Source organism: Danio rerio, chromosome 15, assembly GCF_052040795.2.
Source record: "Danio rerio strain M-AB ecotype USA chromosome 15, GRCz13ab, whole genome shotgun sequence".
Taxonomy (NCBI): domain Eukaryota; kingdom Metazoa; phylum Chordata; class Actinopteri; order Cypriniformes; family Danionidae; genus Danio; species Danio rerio.
The window spans coordinates 33125392-33139087 of NC_141035.1; the positions used below are offsets into that span (position 1 = coordinate 33125392).

Genomic DNA, 13696 nt, shown 5'->3' on the forward strand with positions numbered 1-13696 from the left:
AATATAAATTCCAATGAGATTGTGCTCTTTACAAAAGTATGAGGGGCTACAAACAGCTTCAAAATAGGACTAACTGAATATTTTAAAAGAAGTGAATCAGAAGTAGGCTGTTTATGGAGACTACATTGTACGCTGAAACATTCTAAAACTCCACATTTATAATGCCTCCAAGTCGCTGACGTTATTTTTAGCAGGGACAGTAAAAAAACTGTAATGGCGGATGGCTGCTTCTCACTCAAGGCTGTTTATGCTTATGTGCTAATGACATGTACGAAGGGTGAATTATATATAAGCAATTATAAAAAAAACAGAATTAATTTGACTATTAGAAGATGGTTATATTCACACACTGTTGGCACATAACAGTGTTAAAATCTCTTAGAAAAGTGATTTTTGCATAATAGGTACCCTTTAACTCCTTGACTTCGTTTAATTTGGCAATAACAAATGCATTCATTTAAAAGCCTTGTTGATTTACACTACTGAAATTGTTTATTATTTTGTATTAATTTTAGTAATAATTATAAACACCAATTAAAATAGTGAATGAACATAAAAATCAATATATTTATATATATTTATATATATATTTATATATCAATATATTTATAATATAAAATCATTTTTATTAAATCCCTAAAAACTCAGGGCTTTCACACTTTAGAAAAGCCTGAATATTAAAAATAAGGATTTAAAAATATATTATTGCTAATTTATAAACTGTTTAAACCCATTTCATCCAGTTTAATTAATCTAAATATAAAGCTAATATGATTTTTGTAAAATAAATAAAACAGACATAAAAAATATACAGTATAGCAACAGCTTTGTTCATTGCAAACACAAACAAAACGAAATATTTCAGAGGTGTTAATGGGGGGAAAGCGTGTTTTTCTATATTTGAATGCCAAGATCTAAGTCGTATAAATATAACCATGTTAGAGCACAAACAGATTTAGAAAGTTGGCAAATCCTGCCAGCAGGGGGAAACTTCCAGAAAGCTCATCTCATTAAAGACATGCTCACCTTTTTCAAATCTAACTTTAGTTATATTCAATGATCTTTTATTTAAAACTATGAATTACATATATTCATTTTAATCTTTTTCTACAGTATTAAACCATGCAATATGTGTCAGAGAAACCATAAAATGTGTGTATTTTCGGACACAATAATATCAGATTAGTAAGACAAAAAAGATTGTAATAAAAGTTGGTTTGCACCTAAAATAGTAGCTATGATATGATAAAGTTAAACAATGTGTGGGATTCATAACAACGACTACATTTAATTGTTGTTTACTGCATTTTTTGAAAAGTTTTCCGGTATTTTGCATTCTCAAAACAACATTGTCACCTATCAGCCCACACAGCATGCCAAAAGCTGTCTAACAGAGCTGTCTTTTGTTATAAGGTCACGCGAATAGACTATAACGTGTCTTATTAAGAGATGTGTATGGGATTGACTTTTTGATTTAATATCTTGAAAGCTCAACAAAATGTTATCACTGAAGCATGGGGAATTCTCCATTTGTTCACAAACACACACACCCCATAAGAATGACTTTGATGCTGCTGGGGCTTTTCCTTCTTAAACAAAGAGTGCTTTCACTGGCGTCTCCAGGTGAAATGAGGGGATTGTGGGCTGCCATCTGGGCGCTGTAGTGACTCAACGTGCAGACAACAGGACAACTGCTTCTCAGCACCTTTTATTTGATTCAAAGTTCAAATATAAGGGACAAACACAAGATAACTATAACAAAAAGTCATTTTCGGTGGTGAAAAATACTTGATGTTGGCAGGTCATGAGTTATAGTAAGACTGAAACCAAAAGCAAGTAAAGTGTGATGGTTGACAGTGAATTTCCAAGATTACATTATAAAAAAAGTAATGTAAGTTCTGTCATGTGTTTAAATTAATTATGTAAGATGTTTTTTCTATTACATGTGGAAATATATCATCATGACACAAGCCGGTAGCCAGCCTAGTGGTTCTATTTTTCTCAAAAAGTGGACCTTTTTGCAGTTATAGGCCTTCATTGGTCAACTATTAAATTATGCGATTTAAAAACAGCATTTTCATGACATTTTAAGCACTATTTTAGCTTAAATAGATTGTTGGATAGTCATCATAACCAAAAAGTACATTGGGAAATTCATGGTTAACAACAGCCAAACTAGTTTTCAAATTAATTTTAATATCAGTCGTTTTTTGTGATTCACACCCTTTTCGTTGGTCAATTTGTTGTTTGCAAGACTTAGAATAAAAGTAACTTGTAAAATATTTACTCTATTTAAAAACAATAGAGTAGCGAAAGACGACTTCACTTCCTCAGATTGTATGTTTTCTTACACAGCTGGATGTTGGATTCATGAAAAATAATTGTGTTCACTGGCCAAAACTGATTGGCTGAAGTCAGACCTAAGTGACACCCAACAGAAGATTCCACTTGGTCTTTAAAACCTTTTTCGATGGTTTATTTTCACTATGATGGCATAGCAGTCAAAATAGGACAAATGAGCTCATGTATGGGAAAACTCTGGACCTTTGTCAGTGAGAGGTGGGTCTTTCGAACCACTCAAACCACCCTGGCTATAGGCCTGTTACAACATGTTGCTGTTCTTTTCCTCAATGGGTTTTTGAACATGACAATGTTTCTATCTAAAAATAAAAATACTTTTATTTAGTTTTTAAAAACTTTTAGGTATCCAATATTTTGGATGATCACTTTAAAAGATTTTAGTGTAATTTATGATAAAATTGTACTCTTATTATCTTGGTGGAAACCAGTGTTTCTCAACCACGTTCCTGGAGGACCACCATGGTTCAGATGTCTCCTCTGTCTGTCACACCCAGGTTTTTCAGTCTCTGCTAATAAACTGATGATCTGAATCAGGTGTCTTTGGTTAAGGAGACATGAAAAATGTGGAGAGCTGTTGGTTCTCCAGGAACATGGTTGGGAAACACTAGTGTAAACTATGTGTTCAGTCTATAGACATGCACAAGTAGGCCTATTTGACAACCAAAACAATACGTGCTAGCCCAAAATACTTTTTTATTTTGTATTATCATGTAAACCAAGCATTATTTTGTATTTCCTCTTTTTGATTTGATTCTATGGTTACTAAGTGGTGAACTGATTATGTTCAACTGTGTCTTGTTTTTTTCTTTGTTATCCTGTATGTATATATATATATATATATATATATATATATATATATATATATATATATATATATATATATATATATATATATATATATATATATATATTTATTTATATTTATATATATATATTTATATATATATATTTATATATACATCATGTTGTCAGGATGAAAAACCACAGGGTTCCAAAGCAGATGCTAGAGACAAGAACCCAAGGAAAACGCCCAATAGGCCTCAAATGAAATAGACTCACTTAACCAAGTATTCCAAAAGAGCGAAGTAGACCCAAACTTCACCAAACAGTGGCCACAGACAGGGAAAGGTGGCAGAAACTTTGTTCAGCCTCTACATCTCTAGGTAGAAGAGGCCAGGAATGAGTAAAGTGAAATGATAACACAGAATCCACATAGCCACAGTACAAATTGCATAGATTGTGCATGTTTTTTTTTTTGTTTTGTTTTTTTTGTTTTTTTGAAGGCCTGTATGCTTGTGGGTTAGACAAATTGTAGATGTTTTTTTCTTTTTAGGTTTGTACATTTGAGTTTTTTACATTTTCGGCGGTTTTATGTACATAAGAGCGATGACTTTTATTATGAAGCAACAACTTTTAATGAGACAGGAAGTAATTCCTCTGTTATACATCACCTTTACATCTCAAAATATGTGCATGCGACAGAGTGTAACACTTCTTACTTAGAATTTGCGACTCTAAGTATGCTTATTATTAGTTTAGTGTTTGGACTTTGCACTTAACTCTGAGTGAAAGTGTCCATAGACCGCCATGTCTCCTGTAGCGGGCGCTAAGTTTGTCCGCACGCCGCTTCAGCTCTACCGGTACCTGCTGCGCTGCTGCAGACTTCTGCCATCAGAAGCCATGCAGAAACACTACCAACACGCCATCAGACAGGTGCCTTCATACACGAGAGAATGATTTTAAAAATAAATCAGACTTTTGTCAGGTGTAAACGTGTTTTCTTCCAGAGCTATAACAGCCATGTGGATGAGGATGACCCACAGAGGATTCAGATGATCATTCAAAGAGCTATATCTGATGCAGACTGGATATTAAATAAAGTAAGCTTATTTTGTTCGAGAAAAAAAAAACTAATATATATACTCTTTAGATTACTTTTTAATTTTAAAATTTACTTTTTAAAAATACTTTAATAGAACTTAAAAGAAATGTAACTTTTGGATTACTTTTTTTGGTTGTTTTTAATAATTTTTATTCTTTGTTGCTTTTATTACTTGTATTTATATATTCTGTTTCTTTTATTCTAGTTTATGTACTCTGAATTACCATTGTGTACCTATACTTACCAGTTTTTTTTTTTTATCTTTTTAGTACACAAAAAAGAAGTGACCACCTTTGTGAAGTGTTCATCATGAAGCAAACTGAGGACTTGCACACAAGTGTGCTGCTAAACACCGTGACGAGAAAGTCAAATCATAAACAGAGGTTAAACAGTACATCACCAAATATCCATATCAACTTTTACAAGTGTAACAATGCCATAAAGTTTACTTGATGATTACATAATATTTTACACATACACAATGCCCTTTATTGACTTTGTCTGGTATATAAGCCATTCAATTATTGATGCACCTATTTGATCATATACTTGTTGCCATTACATTCAAGTTTGTATATTTTCATTAAATTTAATATTAATATTGTTTTGAGTTAATAAATGTTTTAATATTACATTTGTGTTTCCTAATTTTGACTCTCCCATTTAAACGTTTTGATAAAGGCACATTAACGTACACTCACCGGCCACTTTATTAGGTACACCTTACTAGTCCTGGGTTGGACCCCCTTTTACCTTCAGAACTGTCTTAATCCTTCATGGCATAGATTCAACAAGGTACTGGAAATATTCCTCAGAGATTTTGGTCCATATTGGCATGATACCATCACGCAGAGTTGCTGCAGATTTGTCAGCTACACATTCAGGATGCGAATTACTCTTTCCACCACATCCCACATTACATTGAACTCATTGTCATGTTTAAGAAACCGGTCTGAGTTGATTTGCGCTTTATGCCATTGCACGTTATACTGCTGGAATTAGCTATCAGAAGATGGGTGCACTGTGGTCATAAAGGAATTGTCAGCAACAATACCTAGGTGGGCTGGGGCATTGACATGATGCTCAATTTATACTTATAGGCCCAAAGTGTGCCAAGAAAACATCCACCACAACATTACACCTCCACCCCTAGCCTGATCTGTTTATACAAGCCAGGATGGATCCATGCTTTCATGTTGTTGACTCCAAATTCTGACCCTACCATGCAAATGTCACAGCAGAAATCGAGAATCATCAAACCAGGCAAAGTTTCTTTTTCTGTCAAGTTTTGGTGAGCCTGTGCGAATTGTAGCCTCAGTTTCCTGTTCTTAGCTGACAGGAGTGGCTGGTGTTGTCTTCTGTGGTCATCCCCCTTAAGGTTTCTGAAATACTCAGACCAGCACATCTGGCACCCACAACTATGCCAAGCTCAAAGTCATTTAAATCATCTTCCTTCCCCATTCTGATTCTCGGTTTGAACTGCAGCAGATCATTCTGACCATGTCCACATGCCTAAATGCATTGAGTTGCTGCCATGTTATTGACTTATTAAATAGTTGCGTTAACGAGCAGCTGTACCTAATAAAGTGGCCAGTGAGTGTTTGTGGTACTGATTTTTAGATAAAGCAATTGTCCAGGGCTACATTTAATCTATTCAATAACTAGACAAATAATCACTGCGGTAAATTTCAGAAATCCTCAACACTCAAGAAATAATGTTTGCTCTTTGTTCAAACTACTTATTTAAAATGAGCTAAAACAACACAACTCTTGTGTTTTTTAGGTGGACAACTTTAACTGTCAAATTACTTATATTTATAAAGACTATCACGTTAACTTAATTCCTTCATGTTGTCCCAACACAAATCGATTGTGTGGAACTCAGCATTTCTTTACAGTGAGCTTTACCAGGGGCGGACTGGGACTTAAAATCAGCCCTGGCACTGTAGCCACACCAGTCCACTTTACCACACTGACACAGCCCTATCCACAGACAAGCACATTCACTACTTATATTGGTGTACAGATGGTGAAATAATATAAGCTGTACCATATGTAATAGATATTTAACCATTTAATGCATGTGACTGGAACAAAAACAACCCGTTTATAACAAATTTTTCCATACAGTCATTTTATTCATTCATTTTCTTTTTGGCTTGATCCCTTTATTAATCAGGGGTCGCCACAGCGGAATAACCGCCAACTTATCCAGCATATGTTTTATGCAGCGGATGGCCTCCAAAATGCAACCCATCACTGGGAAACCCCTACACACACACATTCACAAACATGCACTAATTAGGCCTGCAATTCACCTATAGCACATGTGTTTGGACATGTGAGGGAAACCGGGAGGAAACCCACGCGAACATGCAAACTCCACACAGAAACACCAACTTTCAAGACTATTTCAGTTAAATTTCTGCATTTAGCAGCGTCTGATTTTAGAGCAATTTTTTGTTTTCTCTGAATTTTTCGGCACCGGCTTTCATTTTTACCATCCATCTCTGACAATAAGCTTGTGTAGCACTTACTGTTTGTTTGACAGTCTTACCAGATTTTGATTACGTTCGCGTAACCTTTAATTGGGTCGGCTCATCTTGAAACCAGCCGGCCATTGCCGATTGGACCAATGCTTAACATTTAGTATTATTATTACTACTTTCATCATCATCATCATCATCATCATAATATTTACATCTTGCAAGAGATAAAAGCTGCCTGCATGTAAAAACGATACATACAAAAAATAATGATAATAATAAAAAAAATAGCATACCGGCCCACATTTAAAAAATGGTCCGGCCCTTCTGGCATTTGCCGGAATTGCCAGATGGCCAGTCCACCCCTGAGCTTTACTGATTTCAACTGGACGCTTGTCTGAATTAAAAATTTTAAGTTATATTGTTCTAATTATATAAAAATCACTTACTTGATATAAAACTGATGTAAAAAGACTGTAAACACTTACAGAACGCGCAACAGAATATATCTTAATTTGCATTTTCAAACATGCTGTTGAGATTTAGTCACTAAAAAACTCGCAAAATTATTCCAGTAAAAACTACTGTGAAATCCTGTAAACTAGTTGCTAAGTGTGACTTTTATAGTTGCCAAAAAACAAACAGATGGAAACATCATTGCGTAATGCTAAATCGAAAGTAGTTATATTGGTTGCACTATTAATAGCAATGACGTTCATTTGTGTGCAATGAATCATGCACATGTGTTCTGCAATAAACATAATCGTTCCGTTCAGCAGAACTTTGTGTAATGAAAGTGATTATACAATGAAGACGGATCATGGGAATCCTCTGATTGCTTTTCGATTAGTGTTTTTGCAGTTAACCTGCAAACTGGCAGCTTCATGTAATTTTCTCATTATATTCTCATCAGGTCTAAATCAACTATTAATTTTTATTGCTTTGTTTTGTATATCAGATAAAGATTTCCATCAGTCTTCATCACACTCAAAACAAGGCCGACTTTATTACACTCTGACGTACTTATGATTTCTGTAAGTGAGCTTGAGGATTTCAAAGTCATCAGAGACTTATTTAAAATGAAAGAAGATGAGTGATTGTGTATACAATACCTCATGAGGATTTAGGAAATCCTGGGAAATGTTCCGGGCAGTGTAGTAACACAAGAGTTTGCTGTTTTGCCCAATTGCTAAGACACATTTCCTGGATACAATAACATGATTCCTAAGAACTAAACACTATAGCACATTCACAGAGCTCACACTTATTAAAGCATCTTAAATATGATTAAACTGACATAATAACATACACTAAAGCTTCATAATCAACTTGAACACAACATACTGAGAGTTATTGAACGCAATATGAACATAGCCTTTTCCTGTAACCCTAATAATACACTCCTGTTTTAGAGAACAACCTTTATGCATGGTGAGTTTGAAATGTAATATAAAGTATACACTTTTAAAGGGACAGTTCACCCAAAAATAAAGAAATACACACAGTTTATTCACCCTCGAATATTTCTGCATTTCTTCATTCTGCTAACACAAAAGATCAAAGCTGATGTCAGAATCTAAAATTATTCCAAGATTAATTTTCCAAGATTTAATGTTTTTGCAGGAAGTAAATAATACAGAAGAATGGCCACAGAGAGGCTATAAATAGGGCCAGACAGAATCTGCGGGCATTTTTTTTTTTACTATTTCTGCGGAAAATTTTGGTAAAAATCTGCAGATTTCTGCAGAATTATTTTGGAAGTATCATAACTAAAACCTTAATATGTGAAATAAAAAGTAATATCTTTTTTTATATATTTAATGTTTAAAATGTAAATCCAATTAGATTCTATGGAAGTTTTTCAAATAATATATCTACTAAAAGACAGACAACATTACTGTAAGGCAAGGCAAGGCAAGGCAAGTTTATTTATATAGCACATTTCATACACAATGGCAATTCAAAGTGCTTTACATAAACAGGAATAAAAAAGACAAGTTTAGGAAAATAAAATGCAGACAATAAAAATTATTAAAAACAGATAAAAACAAATTAAAATGAGTTAAAATAGGTTATAAAAGAATGAAAAAGAAATCGAAAAACATAATAGTGCGATCTGTCGGACGCAGCACAGTGCTCATTCAGTAAAGGCACAGCTAAACAGATGTGTTTTCAGTCTTGATTTGAATGTGCCTAATGTTGGAGCACATCTGATCATTTCTGGAAGCTGATTCCAGCAGCAAGGGGCATAGTGGCTGAAGGCAGATTCACCCTGCTTAGACTGAACTCTTGGAACTTCTAGTTTATATGATCCTAAAGATCTGAGTGATCTGTTAGGTTTGTATTCAGTGAGCATATCTGTAATGTATTGAGGTCCTTGACCATTTAGTGATTTATAGACCAGTAATAATACTTTAAAATCTATTCTGAATGTAACTGCCAGCCAGTGTAGAGACCTGAGGACAGGTGTGATGTGCTCTGATTTCCTGCTTCTGGTCAGAATTCTGGCTGCAGCATTCTGGATGAGCTGCAAGTGTCTGACTGTCTTTTTGGGAAGGCCAGTGAGGAGTCCATTACAGTAATCCACCCTGCTACTGATAAAAGCATGAACAAGTTTCTCTAAATCTTTACTAGAAACAAAGCATCTGATTCTTGCTATGTTTTTGAGATGATAGTATGCTGATTTACTGACTGCTTTGACATGACTGTTGAAACTCAGATCTGACTCCAGCGTCACACCAAGATTCTTGACCTTAATGTACAAACTGCATTGTACATAAATCAGATGAACATTTTCATATTAGTCAAAAATATTACTGTAATAAATTAAAAAACTGAAAAAATATATATTTACACACATATGATGGGCAAAAAATCTGCGGAAAATCTGCGGAATTCCATGTTGGCATAGCCATAAGTCCTTTTCCAACATGTTTGTATTCAATGTTCCATGCTGGTGGAATGATCTTCCCATTCCAACTGGGCCGCGGATTCACTTGTATCTTTCAATTACTATTACAACAATTAAAAAATCCATCTCTTCTGAGAGCACTTTAAACCAGTGAATAAAACCAAGACCTCTTGTTGAAGCACTAGCTTTTTTTCACTCCTACTCCACTCCTCTCTAGCACTAAATTCTCTGAGTACAAACAAGTTACTTGTGTATTAGCATCTAGCACTGTTACCAGTTTGTGTATCTAGCACTTGTTGTGTGTATTGCCTATTCTTCTTGGATTGCTGAATGCCTCCTTAATCGTTAGTCGCTTTGGACAAAAGCTTCTGCTAAATGACTAAATGTAAAGAAACTCAAAAGAGTTGTTTTTTTTTCTGGTTGCTCGAAGGGCAGTCCTTCAGGGCCGGTTTTTATACAGGCATACAAACAGATGATAAAGAACTGTCTTTTTAAGTTGTCTAAACTGTTTGTTTGGTAGAATCCTATAGAATTGTTCGCATACTCAGCTCTTTGTCAGCTCTTTTCAGCTGATGGAAAACTTTAGTTGAGTATGTCAGAGGCGCATACATTCATAACACTAACTTTGGGTTCCTATAAAAAAGTATACATTGTAGCGAGGCAGAGGGAAAACACAAACACCGTAGATGAAGTTACAAACAATGCCCCGGAGGGTGCTTTTATTTACAAGTGATAAAGGGGTGAATGAGTGCTCTTCTTAGAGGTGCGTGCTCAGGTGCTCCGGGGAGAAGGTGAAGACTGGTGAGAGGGATGGTGTTGGATCGGTCACGAGCTGGATTCGGCTGTGGGAGAGACAGAGAGAGACAAGCGTTAGCGCAGGGAGTCATCTGTAATGAAGCTCACTTCCTTCTGTGTGGGGCTGGCTTATATCTCTCCCTGGCTGATGAGGTCCAGCTGTGAGCGATCCGAGGTTGATGAGAGATCCAGCTGGTGTGGATTTGTGCCCAGGGCGACGTGGTATTACATGGCTCGCTACATTCCCCCCCCCTTAGCGTCGTCCTGGTCCTGGGTGTCCTGCGAAGGAAGAGCAGTGTATTGAGAGGGGGGGTAGAATGTTTCGACAGACCTGCCCATCCTGACCAGAGCCGTGAGAGTCCGTCTGCGTTTCCGTGGGAGGCCCCGGCTCGATGTTGTACGTCGAAGTTGAAATCCTGGAGCGACAGGAACCACCTGGTGACCCGAGCGTTGTTGTTCTTCGCTGTCGCCATCCATTGTAGCGGGGCGTGGTCGGTCACCAGAGTGAATTTCCTGCCAAGGAGATAGTACCTTAGCTCCAGGATTGCCCACTTGATCGCCAAGGCCTCCTTCTCCACCGTTGCGTAGCGGGTCTCTGCGGGGGTCAGCTTCCGACTCACGTACATTATGGGATGTTCTTCATCGCCATGGACCTGGGAGAGGACCGCGCCCAGGCCCGAGTCGGAAGCATCCGTCTGTAGAATGAAGGGGCAGCCGAAGTCAGGTGCGTGCAGTACCGGTGAGGACGTGAGGGACTTCTTTAGGGCTCGGAACGCATCGTCGGCTTCCTTGGTCCATCTTATCCTCTCCGGCTGCCCCTTTCTGGTCAGGTCTGTCAAAGGGCTGGCTATGGATGAGAAGTTAGGTATGAAACATCTATAGTAGCCCGCTAACCCCAGAAATGCACGTACCTGGGTCTTTGTGGTGGGTTGTGGAGTTTCCTGTAGTGCCTTGACCTTGTTTTGCTGTGGCTGTATGAGACCTCGTCCAATGTGGAACCCGAGGTATCTGGCTTCGGCTAGGCCCAGGTGGCATTTCTTGGGATTAGCTGTGAGCCCAGCCCGTCGAAGATCTAAGAGCACCCTCCGTAACCGGGATAGGTGTTCTTCCCATGACTCTGAGTGGACGATGAGGTCGTCCAGGTAGGCTGCTGCATATGGCTGGTGGGGCCTCAGCAGGATGTCCATCATTCTTTGGAATGTGGCTGGGGCCCCGTGGAGCCCGAAGGGAAGAACCCGGTATTGCCAGTGCCCACCGGGTGTGGAGAAGGCGGTTTTCTCCTTGGCGTCTTCACTGAGTGGTAACTGCCAGTAGCCTTTGGTGAGGTCGATGGTGGAGATAAATCGGGCTCCACCCAGCCTATCCAGCAGCTCGTCCACCCGAGGCATGGGGTATCCGTCGAACTTGGAGATCTCATTGAGTTTCCTGAAGTCGTTGCAGAAACGGAGGGTGCCATCGGGTTTGGGGACCATCACTATTGGGCTGGACCACGGGCTACGGGATGGTTCGATGATGCCTAACCTTCTCATCTTCTGGATCTCTTCGTCGATAGCCAGCCTGCGAGCCTCTGGAACTCGATAAGGCCTTTGCCGGACGATGGTGCCAGGAGGAGTGATAATGTTGTGTTGGATGATGGAGGTTCGGCCCGGTTTCTCCGAGAACACATCCTTGAACTGACCAACCAAGGCTTGCAGCTCCGCCTTCTGGTTTGGTGAGAGTTGCTCACCAATGTGGACAACGGGAAGAGTTTCTTCAGCGAAGGCAACGAGATGACCTGGAGCTGCAACCCACTTCTTCATAAGATTTATGTGGTAGAGTTGTTCTTCCCGTCTTCGTCCCGGCTGACGGACTCGATAATTTACCGGCCCTACCCTTTCTACCACGGTGTATGGTCCCTTCCAGGATGCGAGGAACTTCGACGTTGTGGTAGGTATGAGTATCATCACCTTGTCCCCTGGGTGGAACTCTCTGGGTTGGGCGGGCCGGTTATACAATCTCTGCTGGGCGCGCTGGGCTTCGGTCAGGTGTTGTTTGACGATGGGCATGATTTTGTCGATGCGTTCTCTCATGTCCCGTACGTGTTCAATCACCGACCGCTGGGGGGCTGGTTCCTGTTCCCAGGCTTGACGAGCCACATCCAATAGGCCTCGGGGTTGGCGGCCAAACAGCAGTTCGAAAGGGGTAAATCCTGTGGAGGCCTGGGGGACTTCCCTGATACCGAATAACACGTACGGGATCATGAGGTCCCAGTCGCGCCCGTCCTCTGCCACCACCCGTCGGAGCATCTGCTTCAGAGTCTTGTTAAAGCGCTCGACAAGGCCGTCCGTCTGTGGATGATATACAGAGGTTTTTAGCTGTTTTACCTTGAGTAGGTGACAGAGGTCTGCCATCAACCGGGACATGAAGGGGGTGCCCTGGTCGGTCAGTATCTCCGTTGGGATTCCCACTCGACTGCATAGCAGAAACAGCTCCTTCGCGATGGCCGATGACGTGGCTTTCCTCAGGGGAATCGCTTCAGGGTATCTGGTGGCATAATCGAGGATAACAAGGATGTGCTCATGTCCCCGGGCCGACTTCGGCAAAGGCCCTACCAAGTCCATACCAATTCGGGTGAAGGGCACATCGATGATGGGTAGTGGTATTAGAGGGCTGGGGGGTGGTCGTTGGGGAGACGTTCTCTGGCAGATGTCACATGCCTGGCAATACCTCTTTACTTCCCCGTCTAGCCCCGGCCAATGGAAACGATCGCGGATCCTTTTCACCGTGTTGGCCGCTCCCAGATGTCCAGCCATCGGGTGGGTATGTGCCAGTTCCAGGACCGTCTCCCTCTTGGTCCTCGGAACGACCAGTAGTGTCTTCTTTTCCCCCCGCCTCTCTGCGACACAGTACAGCAGACCATTTTCCACAATGAAATGTGGGAGGGGGTGAGGGCTGGGAAGTCGCTCATTACCGTCGATGATCCGTACTTGTGGCCAACAGTGTTTGAGCGTTTCATCTTCCCTCTGTGCTCTGCCAAAATCACCTCCTGCGGTTATCTGCTGAAATAGATCAAAGTATAAATTAGCAGATATTGATGACTCACCCCCTCTGTCGCTCTCGGTGGTCATCAGCGCTGGTTTGCGGTCCCGATGAGCCCGTGACTTGTTCTTCTTCTTGGAACGAGCCGATAGAGCGTGGTGGTGAGTGAGGAGTTCGTCGAACCCCGGCCAGTCTCTGCCCAGTAGGAGGGGCACAGGAAGATCTGGAACGACCCCGACTTCA

The 13696-nt window shown here is 39.8% G+C and overlaps 1 protein-coding gene and 1 long non-coding RNA gene across 2 annotated transcripts in view; one reads left to right on the top strand and one right to left on the bottom strand.

The window, feature by feature from the left end:
• The window catches only part of LOC147840660 (uncharacterized), a 190423-nt gene that overhangs the window by 138441 nt on the left and 38286 nt on the right, over window positions 1–13696 (bottom strand). The window lies entirely within an intron of this gene.
• Window positions 3757–4875, top strand: lyrm9 (LYR motif containing 9). The gene is made up of 3 exons (NM_001159983.2): window positions 3757–4074; window positions 4149–4241; window positions 4513–4875. The coding sequence occupies exons 1-3, from the start codon at window positions 3949–3951 to the stop codon at window positions 4528–4530; spliced, it is 237 nt and encodes a 78-aa protein (NP_001153455.1). The 5' UTR covers window positions 3757–3948; the 3' UTR covers window positions 4531–4875.